At 51.7% G+C, this 16,418-nt stretch overlaps 1 protein-coding gene across 1 annotated transcript in view; it reads left to right on the plus strand.

The window, feature by feature from the left end:
- Cacna1i (calcium voltage-gated channel subunit alpha1 I) overlaps nucleotides 1-16,418 on the plus strand; it is a 98,633-nt gene that overhangs the window by 45,381 nt on the left and 36,834 nt on the right. Inside the window, exons 5-8 of the mRNA XM_028789847.1 lie at nucleotides 3,779-3,938; nucleotides 10,811-11,126; nucleotides 12,607-12,699; nucleotides 15,207-15,519. Of these exons, the coding sequence (XP_028645680.1) occupies nucleotides 3,779-3,938; nucleotides 10,811-11,126; nucleotides 12,607-12,699; nucleotides 15,207-15,519 (882 nt within the window). The remainder of the gene's footprint in view (nucleotides 1-3,778; nucleotides 3,939-10,810; nucleotides 11,127-12,606; nucleotides 12,700-15,206; nucleotides 15,520-16,418) is intronic.

Below are 16,418 nucleotides of genomic sequence, written 5' to 3' on the forward strand. Positions count from 1 at the left end.
GTCCCCCAACCCCGACTGACAGCACCCCCCCTTCCTGGTTTGCCCATCTTCATATTTAGTGTCATACGGACAAACGGACAGATCTACAGACTCATCAGGCTTGTCTGTTCTCACATGTTCTTCACGGGGCACAGAAATTTGTTTTTTTTTTCCAATTTCATTTTATTATTTTATTTTAATTAATTAGTTAATTGACTCTCGAGACAGGGTTTTCCTCTGTAGCTCAGGCTGGCCTCAAACTTCAGGCAATCCTTCTCCCTCATCCACCCTAAGTGGAGGAATTACAAAGATTCTTCACCACATCTGGCCTCATCTGGTTTGATTTTTAAAGCTGACGAGTCCCCGAGGCCCAGAGCCCAGTGTGGTGGTGACAGGCTTCCTGTTTAGTAGCGGTGGAAGGGAATTCACCAATCAGTCTCTCTTTAAATCTTTATTTGTTCCTTTTGTTTGTGTGGGTGTTTTGCCTGCATGTATGCCTGTGCTCCATGTGTGTGCCAGAGGCCTATAAAGGCCAGAAGTGGGTATCAGATCCCACAGAACTGGAGTTACAGATGACTGCTAGGAATTGTGTGGATGCTAGGAATCAAACCCCATCTTCTGGAAGATGTAGCCATGTTCCAAACTGGTGAGGCATCTCTCTAGGCCCTGCCCATCAGCCTTTTATTCTGTAATCTGTTGTGTCCTGAGGGGCTGTTGCTCTGGGCAGGCCCCGGGCAGGACTAGGGAATATGGAACTTGCATGCAGACTTGCCTGGATTAAGAACCTAAATTCAGGGTAGTGGAGCCCTGAACATACAGGGGTCCTTCAGGGTCATTGGTACTGTGACCGAGGGAGAGAGGGCTCAAGTCAGGCACCAGCCCATTTCTAGAGACCAGAAGAGGAGAACTGAAGGTGCAAGATGCCCTTCTGAGTGTGTGCTGGCCCGGAGGGAAACTGGGTCTGCAGAGGATATAGCAGTGCTGGCCAGGGCTGCTTCCGGGAGAGGACACGGGGCTGTCTTGATAGGGATGTTTTGAATGGACTATAGGCTGAATTGAAGAGGAGGAGGAGGAGGGGAAGGAGGAGGAGGAGGAGGAGGAGGACAAAGAAGAGGAGTAGTGTATGTGTGGACACACATGCTCTTGAATCAAATACCTATGTGCAGTGGGAACTGCCTGCCTATTCCTGAGGCTACTGTGGTCCTGGGAGGGGTCTGTCTTGCTACCCAGCTGGGACTAGTACCTAGACCTCTTCATCTGGACTGTGCTGGCTGCCACCAGGGGTGAGTCTAAGGCAGATATCCTGTGTCTCCTGTCCCTTTTTAGCTGGGGAACAGGCCCTTAGCTAGATTCTTGGGGCCACTGACATAATGGGTCACCTGGCTCCTGACTCAGGCTGAAGGCATCCAAAGTTAGCCCAGTCTCAGAGAGGGAGGCTATGACAGGGGCAGCTGTGCTGGAGGACGGGCACTTTTGACCAGATGTGGTGAGAACCCAGGAAGGCTGCTTGGAGGAGGAGATAGCACGTAGAAAGAGAAGTCTGAAGGTGGCTCTTTCTCTCATGCGTGTACCCTTCCCTCTGTCCCTCTGTCCCATCTTCTTACCAATTTCTGTCTCCATTTCTTTCTACTGCTCTGTCTATGCCTCTGCTTTTTGCCCTCTCCTACCTCCTCGTCCTCATGTGCCTAGCGCCAGGGTACTGGAGGAAGAGCGTCAACATCCTACCTCTTTGACTGTTCTACTATACCAAGTATGTAAAAGAAGGCTTAGCTAGGCTCCTTGGGGCATTGCCTGACTCCTAATCCCGTGGTCCCAATTCCCTGGGCAGCCATGGACGAATTCAATTTGTGCTAAATTCCTAGTTACCTAATTACACCTTGGCTCTGTGGCCCCGGGACTCCCCAGGCCCTAGAGAGGAACCCTGAGAGAGGAGCTGGGCCCCTGGGCGGGAGAGAAGCAGAGGGAGAGGGCAGCTGCTCAGGGAAAATGGCTGGCAGCTCAGAATTTCAATATCCTGGAGAACAAGGGAAATGTGATTAATTGAGCAACAAAGGGCACCCTTGGGAGCAGCCAGGAGCAGCCAGGCTGGCGTTGAGCTAGTTAGTGAGCCTTGCGCGCGGAGCGGAGCCTGCAGCCTCCTCAAGGTAGTCTGGTCCAGTGCCTGGTCTCCATCCAGTGTGTAGACTCTGGGATGGCACTTTGCCGAGCCCAGAGCCACTCAACGACTGTGGCTGCTTTGAGATCTGCTGGTGACAGTGACACAGGCCTTTGATTAGTCATCCATCCTCCCAGGCCTTCCCTACCTAACTCATTGGAATCCTCTACAGTGACCCCAGGCCTGGCAAGGCAGCTACGCATGCTCACAGGCTACACTTCCCCTCAGCACCTCTGGCAGGCTCTTTATATCCTGTAGGGCCCAGCTCCACTTCATCCTCCCCACAAATATGTCCCTTTGCTCAGCGCTGCTGTCTCTGGACCCCGCTGCTGGGCTGTGAGCTCTGAGGGGAATTCTCAGCACAGTGCGGGCAATCTACCGCTCGATGAATGAATGCATGCATGCGTGCAAACGTGAATGAATGATTGCAGCCCCAGGAAGGCTTGCAGTTGGTCCATTTCGGGGATCACGTTGGGACATATCTTGTCTCCCCTAGTAAACATCCCTCTTGGTCCCCATGTTGGAGGGTAGATATAAAGCAATCAGGTGCTGAGCTCTGGCCCTGGAAGTTCTCAGTTGGATGACGCAGCTTGCCAGGGAGCCCCATTGCTTTTCCTGAGAGGACGCTGACCTAGTTTTGTGGGGAGGGAAGATGGGGGTGGGCATTAATTATTGATTGGAAATCACTCCACACCGAGTTTGCGATGTAAATCCATGATAATTATCCTCATTAATAACCACCTCAGTATCACGCTGGGATCAATCAAAGTCCAACAGGACCAACTCACCTACCTGTCATCGTCCCTCCCCCCCCTCCAATCTTCCCCTCCTCCCCAGTCTTGTACAGGAGCAACCAGTCATCCAGCAAACGTCGACGAAGCTTGTCTTCTGGGTTTGGCCCCCCCCCCCCCCCCGGCTTCTGGGACTATTGAGGCAACTCAGACACAGATCCTATCTCCCGGGAGCTTACAGCCCAGTAGATAGGACAAGAAAGTGTACAGGCGGACGGGCCTTTATTAGAGTCAGATGGCGATGCAAATGGGATGCAATTCTCTTAGGGCCGCACAACATACAAACTAACTATACAGGGTAGCCTAGGCTAGGAGAGGCTGAGATTGCCTGGAGCGTAGGATTGAATGCTCTGGTGGGAGAAGGTTGGGAAGGCTCCACAGAGTGAGATTTCACCAGGCTGAGGCAGCCGATAGGAGGTTGTTAGGGTGAGCAAGCCACATGAAGAAAAGGATTGGTCGTAGAAAGAAGGGTAGACTCAGTATCAGGCCACAGTTTAAATTCACATCCTTCTGCTACCTAGCCAGGGGATGCTGTGCAAAGAGCTCCTGCTGGTCCTCTGGACCGCCTGTATAAAACAGATAATATTGCCAGCCTCAAGGGGTTACTACGGAGGCTAAAGGAGAGCCTATTTGTGCACATCCTCAGGTGAGCACTCAGCACGTAAAGGGGGGCTCCCTAAGTGTGTGTTCCTTCACCCATGATCTCATGGAAGTGCAGCAGGGCCCAGAGCCATTTTCTGGCTTTGTGGGCATAGGGGCAGACATGGAGGAGAGAGGCTCCATCTCTCCTCCAGCTACCCCTTAGCCTCTTGGCCTGCTCCTCTTGCTTCTCTGATACCACTGTCTCTCCCAGGCATGCGGATCCTGGTGAACCTGCTGCTCGACACGCTGCCCATGCTGGGAAATGTGCTCCTGCTCTGTTTCTTCGTCTTCTTCATCTTCGGCATCATCGGCGTGCAGCTCTGGGCAGGCCTGCTGCGGAACCGCTGCTTCCTGGAGGAGAACTTCACCATGTGAGTCCCCCACCCCATCTTAATTAAGCTTTTTATTGCTTTGATAAAACATGGGGACCAGAAGCACCTCGGGGAGCAAAGGGTTTATTTCATCTTACAGCTTGCAGTTCATCATTTAGGGAAGTCAGGACTGGAACTGAAGCAGGGCAGGAACCTGGCGGCAGGAGCTGGAGCAGAGGCCATGGAGGGGTGATGCTTACTGGCTTGTTCCTCATTGCTTGCTTAGCTTGCTTTCTTATAGAATCCAGGACCACCACTCCATGGGTGGCACCACCCATAGTGAGCTGGGTTCTCCCACATCAGTTATCAATAGAAAATGCCCTGCAGATTTGCCTGTAGGTCAACCCAAGGGAAGCATTTTCTCAGTTAAGATTCCCTCATCTCAGAAGACCCTAGCTTCTATCAACATAAAACCCTGGCCAGCGTTCCTCACTCCTACCCCATCTCCAACCCACTCTGTTCCTGCTGACTCTGACCTGCCTCTTGCTAACTCATTTGCTAACTGAGAACTGGGCCAACAACGTAGAAACAGCCAATCGGGGAAGGCTGGATATAAGGAGAGACGGAGGTTTGGACATTGGAAGGAGAGAAAGTTCTAGAACCCAAGGAGGGATGTGTGGGAGTGCCATAATGGGACCAGCACACATCCTGCTGTTGGGTTTAGAGTGGGAACCAGGCACCCCTCCAGGCAGAATGTCAAGATCTGCTTAAAAATGGGTTTGTTTCTCAAAATGATGTCTTTAGAATCCCTTCTTCCCAAGCAGTGACAGCAGCCTAGAGTGTATGCACACACTATGTGTTTGGAGGTAAGGGTACTTCAGCTTCCAGTTTCCACAAGCCACTGGGATGCTACTGTGTTCCAGGCCCACAGAGGCTGAAACAGAAGACTGATCATGTCTATTTTAACCTGGCAGATGTATTCAGGGCCTGCCCTTCGTTGAGCGAGGGTACCTACAGCTAGGGTTTGTTTGGTCGCCAAGGCTGAGTGTCTCTTCCGAGTGTGGCGGTGTTGAGATATTGCATGAGCTGGGATGAGCCTCCCTTTTCAGGGTTTGGAGCATTAGGGACAATGTGATGTAACGGGAGGTGAAGGTTGGGTAGGGGCTAGTCTACCTACCCATCGCTATGCTGTGGGGAGCACTGGGTACCTGAGGAGGCCAGAGAAGGGCTACCTTGTTGGGTGAGGACCCCGTGGATAGTGAGCGAGGGGCTTTTACACTTGTTTGAGTGCTTGGCAGAGGGCAGTCCTGAGTTGTCAGGGGCAGGAAGAGAGGAAGTCCTTCAAGAGCAGCATGTGTGTGAGCTCTTGGCATTTGGGGCTCACCATCCATCTGTGCCCCCTCTGTCCCATGTGGATCTGTGGCTGGACTTGTCTCACTATCTAGGCTCAACCCTCATGTCACCCTCTGAGGGAGGATTGTTGCCTCTTCCCCAGGCAGCACACGCACCAGCTGCTAAGCTCCATTGTTGGCCAATCTTTCCCTGCAGTGGTCCCATTTGTCAGCTTGAGTATTTGGGGTCACTGGAGAAATGACATACTTGGCCTTCGAGGACCCTAGGATGTGTGTTCTCCCCCTAGACTAGGACAGATTGGTCCTCACTCTTCTCTCAAGGCCTACAACAGTGCCTGTTCACTATGAATGGATGAATGAGGGGCGGATTAAAATGTGGATAACAGCACGAATGAATGAATGAATGAGTGAATGAATGATGAGAGCATGAATGAGTGAACAGTAACCCTGTACAGAGGCAGGTAGGGAAGAAGACTGGTTCTCCTTGGCTCTGCAACAGGAGAATTTATGTGCTGTTTCCTGGTTGGCTGCTCCCTGGTCCTATCTGGGCTCTGAGAGGTGGCTCCAGCCCTCCCTTGCCTGTGATGAGGGAAGACGGGCGCGCAGTGCTGTGGACACGCCTGGGCCGCACGTTGGGCCAATGTGTAGCTAGCCCACCTGCAAAAAAGAGTTCCAAATGTGAGAGGAGCCAGAGAACTTCAGGGGCAAGTCATAGCTGGCGAGGCTGGGTGACTCTCCTGAGCTCCTAGTCTCATCAGGGCCAGAGACCGTGACTGACAGGCCCCACTCGGTCAGAGGATGACTGCACTTCAGGGAGAAAGAGGTTGGTAAGTTCCAGGCTTAGGCAGAGAGCGAGGCCAAGGTTATTTGCAACCCCCATAGAGGGAGACAGGGTCAGACCTCAACTCAAAAGACCTAGCTCGCAGCAGGCCGCAGAGCAGCTGGTAAGAAAGCTAACAAGTAGGTCTTTCCTGGAGCTCACACAGATGGGCTCTGACCAGACCTCAGCTCAGGATCTGGTGAGCCAAACCTGCCATAGACAGAAGCAACAGGCACTCAGTGGGGAATTCCCCTCATCCTCTTGGCTTATTTTCTCCCTAACTTGTTGTCTGGAGGCCTCAAATCACACCTCCAACCCCTAGCCAGCCATTCTATGAACAAACTCCCGAGCCATGCAGGCTAGGTAGAGCAAGATCCTTCCTAGATGGAACACAGGGGTGTGTGCTGAGCCCCCCGGGGACCTCAGTCCAAGCTATTACTATACAGACAGGGAATAAGACCTAGAGAGGGACTTACTCAGGGAACCTTGCTGTCAAGGTTCCTTTCTGCCTCTCTCAGAGCATGGGTATCATAACAAACATTTGCCTGCCACTTCTGAGGGCAGGCTCTGCACTGTTTCTTGGTCTTGACCCTAGGATAAAGGAGAATAAAGGAGCTAAATGTTTATTTGGATTTAGGGTGCTGGGCTGAGAAGAAAGGACTTCTGGGATGTCTATGGACACAACTTTGACCCGAACCTGAAGGGTCAAGGATGATGTTTGGTGGATAATGGGGAGGGGCTGAGGTAGGAGGTAATTTGTGTCAGAGCCTCCCAATGCTGCCATGGGGGGGGGGGGGGGGGGGGCTTGGGCAATGGAGTCTGGACTTCGGGGTCAGATTCTGCTTCTGCCACTTGCTAGCCTCATGACTTCAGCAACTTTGTGCCTCAGTTTCCCTATTACAGAGGTGATTTGAGAATGACTCAAATTAGAACATGTAGAATCTTAGGCCAATGCCTGACCCTAGGAAGTGCTGAGCAGGCACCATGTGTGTTCCACCAGACTGGGATGCTCCTGGTGGGAGGGAGAGCCCCTGTTCATTTATTGAGAAGGCACAGAAATGGTACCTGGATCTGTAGGACCAATTCACTTACCTTCCCAGTATCCTGTGGGAGAAGCATATTGTCTTTACTCGTTGGTTTGTGTGAATGTGTATGTGTGTCCGTGGCTTCATGTATGCATGTGTGTGGAGGCCAGAGGCCAACGTTTGGGGGGGGTCTGCCTTGATTGATCTCTATTTATTTATTTATTTGTTTATTTTTGAGATGGGGGCTGTCACTGAGACTGAAACTGCCCAATTTGACTAGACTGGCTGGCCAGCAGGCTCTAGAAGCCCTCATATCTTTGGCTTCTTAGTGCTGGAGTTACAGACACGTATCATCATGACCAGTTTTTATGTGGGTGCTGGTGATCTGAAAAGAGGTCCTAATGCAAAGCAATCACTTGACCAATTAAGGCTGGTACCAGCAGAGCCATGGGAAACCCCAGGAGAGGGTTCAGCCACATCCTAGTACAGTAGAGGAAGGGTTGGGGGTACGTAGATGTGGGAACTGGGCTGGGCTGGGCTGTCCATGTATTGTCTGGTCATCTGAACTGATGTCTAGGTGAAGGCTGGCCACTGGCACAGCTGCCCTAGGGTTTCTAAGTTCAGGGAGTGGGGCTGGCAGAAGAGTACCAGGACAGAGGCTGGCAGGAGAGTCTCCAGTAATGACCGGTGGTCATCCATCACCCCTCAGTGCTAGCTGCATTGATCCCTGAGTCCCAGGTCTCCTGAGTCTCTCCATCCTTCACTTGTGGAGCTGGGAGACCACCTCCCATCTGGGTTGATGTCCACAGTGAGCTGAAAATCTCCAAGTATTGCATGACTTTAAGATGTCTGTAGGTTTGAAGGAGTGATTAGGTCTGAAAAAGAACAGCTTGAAACAAAAACTTTACAATACCTGTATCCACCAGAGATCTCAAGTCCAGAACATATAAAGAAGGACTATAAACTGATAAGAAGGCAAAAGATGATCTAATTAAAAGCTAGTCCAAAAGATCTTACTAGAGACCCCTCAAGGGGCTCCAGGAGTGGCAGGTGAGTATTTGAAAAGGCTCATCTTCTTTCAGGTCTTAAGGGAGTTGTAACAGAAATGGCAGTGAGGCGCTGTGGTGCCCCACCAGAATAGTTAAAATGAGAAGGGCCAGTAAGTGCTGCAGACACAGAGCAGGCGACGTTCTGCTGTGTTCTGGGAGGTCTCAGTGGATCTTCAGGGTGGTTTTAGGATTCATTGTAGGAGGCTAGACAACCCAATGCTAAACACACCCAGCTTGTCAGGAGTACCCTGGGGCTTTGCTCAGAAGAAAGGCTGATTGGATGGGGCTGAGGGCGTAGCTCAGCTGGCAGAGCGGTATCTTGGCATGCACGAGGCCCCTGGATTCAGTCTTCAGCACTACAAAGAGAAACAAAACAAAACTCAGAGCCAATGAGTTTTAGCTGCAAGTGGTGGCTCACCTGCAATTCTTGTGTTCAGGGTGCTTTGGCAGGTTGATCGTTAGAGGTCACCTTGGATTGAACAAACAAATACCATCCCCCACACAAAGGAAAGAAGGGTTGTTTGTACCTACTAAAGCACATAGGCAAGAATAATTCTGAGTCATAAGGACCCCATACCTAGAAATGACCCAAATTGACAGTTGGATAAGTAATAGCAGTGTGCTTGCTTGGTCACAGGCAGGAGTCCTAAGGAGTGGCTGTTTAACTCTGCAAATGGCGTTTGGGGCTGGAAAAACTTGGCCCCCCAATCCTGTTCAGCTTTGCAATCTTTTTAGCATCGTTACTGAATAACTCTCAGAGCCTGAAGTCAGAAAAACACTCTCTGTTTCTGGCTTCTTTCTGTCTCGTCTGTTCCATCACAAAGAATTCTGCGTGCGTTATGTGATGGACCAATTGACATCAAGTTTGATTTATTTAATGGGTATTCAGTCTTCCCACAACCATGTGTGGCGTGGTCCAGCGTTTCTGCAGGGGATCAAAGTGATGTCTTTATTGGAAGCAGGCGGTCCTGAGCCTTTGTGTGGCTGGTTGTAACATTTTGACTGTTAAAGGATGTTGATGAATTGTCTTCCACAAGGGTGGTGCAGTTTACACTCCCACCAACGGTTTGGATGTCTGTTTACACACGTTCTTTCCACACTGAGTTACAACACCTTGAGGTGGCCATTCAGATGAGAGGAGGCAGTGTATTGCTTCTATTTGGTTTTTGTTTTTGCTTTTTGTTTTATGAGACAGGGTCTTTCTGTGTATCCTTGGCTATCCTAGAACTCTATATGAAGACTAGCCTGGCCTTGAACTCAGAGATCTGCCTACCTCTGCCTCCTTTTTTTTTTTTTTTTTTTGGTTTGGTTTTTCGAGACAGGGTTTCTCTATGTAGCCCTGGCTGTCCTGGAACTCACTCTGTAGACCAGGCTAGCCTCGAACTCTCGAACTCAGAAATCCACCTGCCTTGCCTCCCAAGTGCTGGGATTAAAGGCATGTGCCACCACCGCCTGCCTACCTCTGCTTCCTAAGTACTGAGATTAAAGGTGTGTGCATGCACCACCACTCCCCTAAATTTGTTTGCCTTTTTTTTTTGTTTGTTTGTTTTTTTTTTTTGTTTTTTTTTTGTTTTTTCGAGACAGGGTTTCTCTGTGTAGCCCGGGCTGTCCTGGAACTCACTCTGTAGACCAGGCTGGCCTCGAACTCAGAAATCCTCCTGCCTCTGCCTCCCAAGTGCTGGGATTAAAGGCGTGCGCCACCACCGCCCGGCTGTTTGCCTTTTTAAAAATGTTTAAGTGAGTTAAGTATTTTTTTGACAAAGTTTAAGGTCATTGTTAGTATAGAAAGCGCGAGGACAGCATGGGCTATGTGAGACCTGTCTCAAGCAACCAGCCAACCAAGCAAGCAAATAAGAGACAACATCTTGTTATTCAGTCCAGGCTGACCAGGAACTCAATGCTTAGCCTAGGCTAGCCCCAAATGCACAATCCTCCTGCCTCAGACTCCTGAGTACTGGCATCTGTGTTTGCCTTAAGACATGGGTCTGTCTCTGTATATTGTGGTCCCTACTAAGGGCCCCAGTCCTGTAAAACACCACACTAGGCTCATTACTACAGTCTCAGAGTCCTCTGTTGTAGGGTTAGTTTCTGTTCGTCCTTTCAATTTTAAACCCTGCCTGGATGATCCCTCTTTGATCCGTCTAGCTGGGTTCCATAGATAAAATCACAACGGGGATTTCATTTGTGATTATGTGGTGGGCAAAGCAGAGCTTATGAGCAAATGTCGTAGATGAGGTAATCCATATCCAGGAAGGGAAGAGATTTCGGCCCAGGGCCATACACGCCCTCACCTGCTGGGCCAGCGAAATCCTGTGGCTACTAATTGAGCACTCAGTCTGTCTTGTCTAAACTCTGTGTGGCCTGGTCCAGCCAGGAAGCTGGATAGCATCTGTCCCAGGCCACAGTGTAGCTCAGGGAGCCCTGGCTTAGTTCTGTGGAAGGGAGGCTCCTCCAGGGAAGGTTCTTCAGAGGAGGGAACCATGAGAAGAGATCACAATAGACCTGTCAGGACTTTTGTGATCATAACAGAAGTGGGAAATAGTATCTTAGGAGGGGACTGCACATTCCTGGGCCTGGAGGTGGTGATGTGGCCTTGGGCTAACCCTACCACCACAGCATGGCCTCTCTTTATCTGGTACACCTGGCAATGACCCTCCCCTGCTGCTCTTTTCTTTTTTTGTGGCAGACAAGGGGATGTGGCCCTGCCCCCTTATTACCAACCAGAGGAGGATGACGAGATGCCCTTTATCTGCTCCCTGTCGGGGGACAATGGCATCATGGGCTGCCACGAGATACCCCCACTCAAGGAGCAGGGCCGAGAATGCTGTCTGTCCAAAGATGATGTGTACGACTTCGGGGCCGGACACCAAGACCTCAATGCCAGCGGCCTCTGCGTCAACTGGAACCGCTACTACAACGTCTGCCGCACGGGCAACGCCAACCCTCACAAGGGCGCCATCAACTTTGACAACATTGGCTACGCCTGGATTGTGATCTTCCAGGTGAGAACATTCAAGCCCAGGACTGGTCAGCCAGCAGCGGGTGGTATGGCTGGCAACCTCACTCAGTGGGTAAAGCCTTGAGCTGGACTTTGCCAGCTACTTCCTGAGATCTGTCCAACACGCTGTTGGAATAGGCTTCATCCTGCTCCCCTTGCAGGCAGAAAGCCCAAGGTTCAAAGGAAGGAAACTCCTTGTGCCCGTTGTCCAAGGAGCAAGTGGTTGCTATAAATAACAAACCAAAACTTCATTTCACTTGGACTCACCTCAAGGCCCGTGCTCCTTATAGATGCCCAGGTGGGCTGAGTCCTCACTGAGGGCTCCATTGTAAGGGCTGGCTGAGCTAGAGCAAGGGCCCACCATGGTAAGGAAGGCCATTCCTAGAGGGACAACAACTGAGGCCAGGCCTAGGTGAAGTCTGATCGGAAGAACATAGGAAACGCTCTCATGTTCTGAACATTATACCACCTTGTGCAGACTCACACCTACTCCATCTCTGCACTCTGGAGGGGACTGGGTAGGGTTTGTTCAGGAAACTGGGTCTGTAAGACACTAGGGGTCTTGTTTGGCCTATCTGCCTCAGTTTTCTCCTCTTCATTCTGGGCGCACTCTTCATACTGGGTATACTGTACCGCCAGACTCCTTCCCTTGGGTAGATGACAATAAGCCAGATGCTGTGAGCAGGGGAGCTAGCTCCTGTGTAGGGAGGTTTTGCTGTCCTCAGAAGGAAGAAGGGAAGGGGAAGGAAAGAGGAAGGGCAGAGAAAGAAAAGGGACTCCCACTCTGCCTTGGGAAGGGCTGTATCACAGACTCAGAGCTGAACCCATGGCCAACCATTTTGGGTCTCTTGGTTGGTTGGCCCAGAAGGTAGAGGCTGCTCAGAGGGTGGAGGCTGCCCAGAGGGTGGAGGTTGCCCAGTGCTTTGTCACAAGCAAAGGTAAGGCAGACCTGAGGAGGCCCCAGGAAAGCCTGTCTTTCTTCAGATGGATTCTAGTCCCTGGATGACATTGTGGGGGACAGGAAGGGAATGGTCAGCTGACCCACATCTCAGCTTGGCCAGGGTTTCTGTTATCAGTGTTAGTGAGCTGGGGCCCCATGCTCTCTGCTTCTTCAGCTTGTGTCCCCACCCCCAGGGGTGGGTCTTTGAGCAAGAGAGGATAGGGGTGTCATCTCCACTCCTGCCTGGCAGTGTGACATGGGCCAATGACATCAGTATCTCTTGGAGCCTTGGTTTCCTTACTCGTGCTGCCCCCCTGCCCCAGCACCTGTCGGAAGTTCGTCTTAAATCCTGTGCATGGGAGGGCCCGTGTCTTAGCCCCTGCCCCTGCCCTCCTGCCTGCTACAGGTGATCACTCTGGAAGGCACAGGAGGGCCCGTGTCTTAGCCTCTGCCCCTGCCCTCCTGCCTGCTACAGGTGATCACTCTGGAAAGCACAGGAGGGCCCGTGTCTTAGCCTCTGCCCCTGCCCTCCTGCCTGCTACAGGTGATCACTCTGGAAGGCTGGGTGGAGATCATGTACTATGTGATGGACGCACATTCTTTCTACAACTTCATCTACTTCATCCTGCTCATCATAGTAAGTATCAGGGCAAGTTCAGGACCATGGACCATGGTGCTAGGTGGGGATGGGAAGGGAGGGGAGGAGGGATGGGCAGTTCCCCAGAGAGCCCTCGGGGCTAGGGGAGCCTGGCAGGACAGGAGGAGGAAGAGGAGGAGGAGAAAGAGGAGGAGGAGGCAATTCATCCCCAGGAAGGGATATTTTTAAATGTAGTCAACCAACCCCAGCCAGTGATTGAAGGGGCTTATCAGGGCTGTGGCTGGGAGCATCCATCTCATCTCCTGGGCCTTCACTTCTCGCCTCTAGCCTTTAACATCTACCCTGCTGGTCCTGTTTGTCTCTCTCTGCCTGAATCCCCAGGAATACATTCTTTCATGGCCTTAGCTGGGGGTATAGTTCCAGAATGGAGCTTCTCAGGGGTTCCATCTGGTCCCCATTTTTCCCGGGGTAGACAAGATGCTCTGACTGGCTGCCTGGGGCTTGTTCCTGGATATGACACAGGGTAAGAGGTTGGCCTTGGTAGTGTCCTGGTAGAGCTCTGGGCAAGTCTTTGAACTCTGGATTTTCTGCAGCTCTGTGAGTGACCAGGTGATGGAGGCGGGGGTCTGTCTGCCTCTATAGGCCAGTACTTCCTGTCCTTGCTTTCAAGTGTCCACCTTGTCTTTTGTACTGGTGGCTTTCTGCCTTAGCACAGTCTACAGAGCTCAGGCTTCTGGGAGAGCTGTGTTCAGTCCCCAACATGAAGGCTGGGTTCTTTAGCTTCCTGGTGGAGGGTGAAGGCAAGCTTGCTTCCGATGAGCAACATCCTGACTAAGGAGTCAGGACAGACAGGCTACTGACCTGCTCCACGCCTGCTGTGATACAGCTCCAGGGATTTCCTGGGGAGCCTAGGGCCTTGGACTCAGGAGAAACCAGATGAAAGAGAGAAGGGCCCAGATTCCAGGCTCTTCATTAAGTTAGTTTCAACAGAACATCCAGGAAAGATGGACTGAGTTCTTGTGGCAGAGCAGAGATCCAGTCTCTGGCAAAAAAGAGCTGAGAGGTCGCAGTGACATACAGAACCTTAGGTATCACGATAGAAAGAAGTTGTAGGGGCTGGAGGGGCCCTTTGGAGGAGGACGGGTATGTAAGTGACTTCCTGGAGGAAGATGGAAGGCAGGCTTAGTCCTCTCCCACAGGAAGTCATTTAGTAGGACTTGAGGCAGGCTCCTCAGATTCCATGAGATGGGTCAGTGGCAGCAATTAGTTCCTAGGTGATGAGGAGGGCTGGCTGGGACACAGCCAGGAGCCTGCATACCCCTGCTCTCCAGTAAGTGCTCAGTAAATGTGCCCTGATGTGATTGGGGACACTTGGTTCCCAAGTGCCCCTCTCTCGAGACAGAGGATGACATCAGTGGGCTGGTGGGGAGGTCTTTAGTCTTCACACACAGCCTCCGGTCTCTGGTTAGAAAAGTCCCGGGCCCACTTTGCTCCAGCCTCCCATTTTACAGATGGGAAACAGAGTTCCAGCAAGGATGAGACCTGCCTGGGTCACCCAGGGCAACCGCTGTTGAACGAAGGCCCCTGTGAGCCTACAGAGGGCTGAGTCTCTCTGGTTTCTGTGTCTTTAACCAGCCCAGGGGAGAGCAGCTTTCTGGGAAATGCTATGGACAAGAGGCCTGTTGGTCATCTTTTGGTCTAAGAACCAGGGGAGGTGGATCCTGGAATAGTTAGATGGGATACAGAGGGGGGACCTGGCTCCACCTCCCCTTCCAAGCACACAGCTCAAATCCAGACAGGTGAGTAGGACTCAGGACCTTGGTGACTAGAGGGATTGTGACTGTCCTCTTGGCTTCAGCATCTCTGACCTGCATGGGTTGGTAGTGAGGCTGGGTCTTAGTCCTGATGGGGCCTGGGCTTGGGTACAGTCCCAGTCTGACCTGGGAAGTCACCTAGGTTGTGGCTTCCCCTGCAAGGACTCAGTGATGTTTTCCTGTCCCATCTGTGTATCTGTGTCTGTGTTTCTGTCTCTCTGGGCCCCTCCATCTCCCCTGTACCTCTGTCTGCCTGTTCCTACCTCTCACTATGCATCCCTCATGTGCTCCCAATCCTGGTCTCTCTCTTTCTGTTTCCCCATCCCTTCTCTTCTTTTTTTCCTCTTCTCTCCTCTCCTCCCCCTCCCTTTTCTTCTCCCTCCCCCTTTATCTATGTCTTTGACTCTGTACCCTGGCTGTCCTTTGTCTTGCTGTCCATCTTTCTGCTCTGTCTTCTTTCCTCTCTGTGTCTCTGATCTGTCCTCTCCCCCTCCTCACCCTTCCCCATTTCTCCTGTCTGTCTCTGTCTCTGTCCCTGTCCCTGTCTCTATCTCTGTCTCTCTGTCTCTCTCTCTCTGGCCTCCCTCTCTGTCTGTCTCCTGCTCTTGCTAACTCTTTCTCCATCTCTTTGTCCCCTTCTCCCGTGCCACCCCCCCTTGCTGGTTCTACCCCTCTCTCTACTTATCTGTCCCCACTGTCCCTGTTCCTGTCCTTTCCTCCTGTTGGCTACAGGTGGGCTCTTTCTTCATGATCAACCTGTGCCTCGTTGTCATAGCAACCCAGTTCTCGGAGACCAAGCAACGAGAGCACCGGCTGATGCTGGAGCAACGCCAGCGCTACCTGTCCTCCAGCACGGTGGCCAGTTATGCCGAGCCCGGTGACTGCTATGAGGAAATCTTCCAATATGTCTGTCACATCCTTCGCAAGGCCAAGCGCCGTGCCCTGGGCCTCTACCAGGCCCTGCAGAAGCGGCGCCAGGCCACAGGCCCGGGGACACCAGCCCCTGCCAAGCCCGGGCCCCATGCCAAGGAGCCCAGCCACGGCAGTAAGTGGCCTTGACTCTGCAGCTCATGTGCCGTGACCTGGGGTCTCATAACGGCAATAGTACCAGTGGGTCGAGCCTCCTGGAATAAGACTTGTCCATATCAGTCAGATGTGGGATCCCAAGGGTTCATTTTAGACCATACTGTTTTTCTTATGGCTTGTCCAGAACTCATCTGCTCAGTTCACTTCTTACCTCATCTCTGTCCAGTCTGTGTGGGCTTGCCCTTTCCCCGGAGAAATTCTTCCAAGTTTTGCAGGCAAACCTGGGCACCATTCCCTTGAACCAATACTTGAAAGTCAAGCGATTTGCTCACAGCCTTGCGAGACTAGCCTCCCTCTTTGTGGATACCGATGTCATCTCTCACTCTGGCTCCTGTGGCTGTTCTCTGCTCCTGGCACAAGGAGCAGTACATATCATGTCACATTGGGTCCCTTGTCCCGTACTCAGCTCCTGCCTCATGTTTGAGTGGTTCTTGGCTGTTTGTGTAAGTTTGATGTTTAGCTTAGAAAGGATGCTCTCTGGGGTGGGTAAACAGTGCAGTTGTTAGTGTGCTTGCTGAGCATTCGTGAAAACGCTAGTTCAAGCCCCAGCATGGTGGCAATCATGGAGCTTGGGACATGGAGCAGGAGGATCAGAAGTTCAAGGGTGTCCTTAACTATATAGTGAGTTTAAGACCAGAGTGGGCTCCGAGAGAGAGAGAGAGAGAGAGAGAGAGAGAGAGAGAGAGAGAGAGAGAGAGAGAATGAGAGAGAGAATGAGAGATTCCTTAGCTTGTTTCTTTCAAGAAATAGCCCCGAGAAAGAGGCAGACTAGAAATCGTGTCTCCAGTTTTCAGATGGGAAACCAAGCCCCAAGGAGATGAGGGAGTCACTTAAGTGGTCCAGTGTGTCCATGTAAGA

Source organism: Grammomys surdaster, unplaced genomic scaffold (genome assembly GCF_004785775.1).
Source record: "Grammomys surdaster isolate TR1022 unplaced genomic scaffold, NIH_TR_1.0 125852, whole genome shotgun sequence".
Taxonomy (NCBI): domain Eukaryota; kingdom Metazoa; phylum Chordata; class Mammalia; order Rodentia; family Muridae; genus Grammomys; species Grammomys surdaster.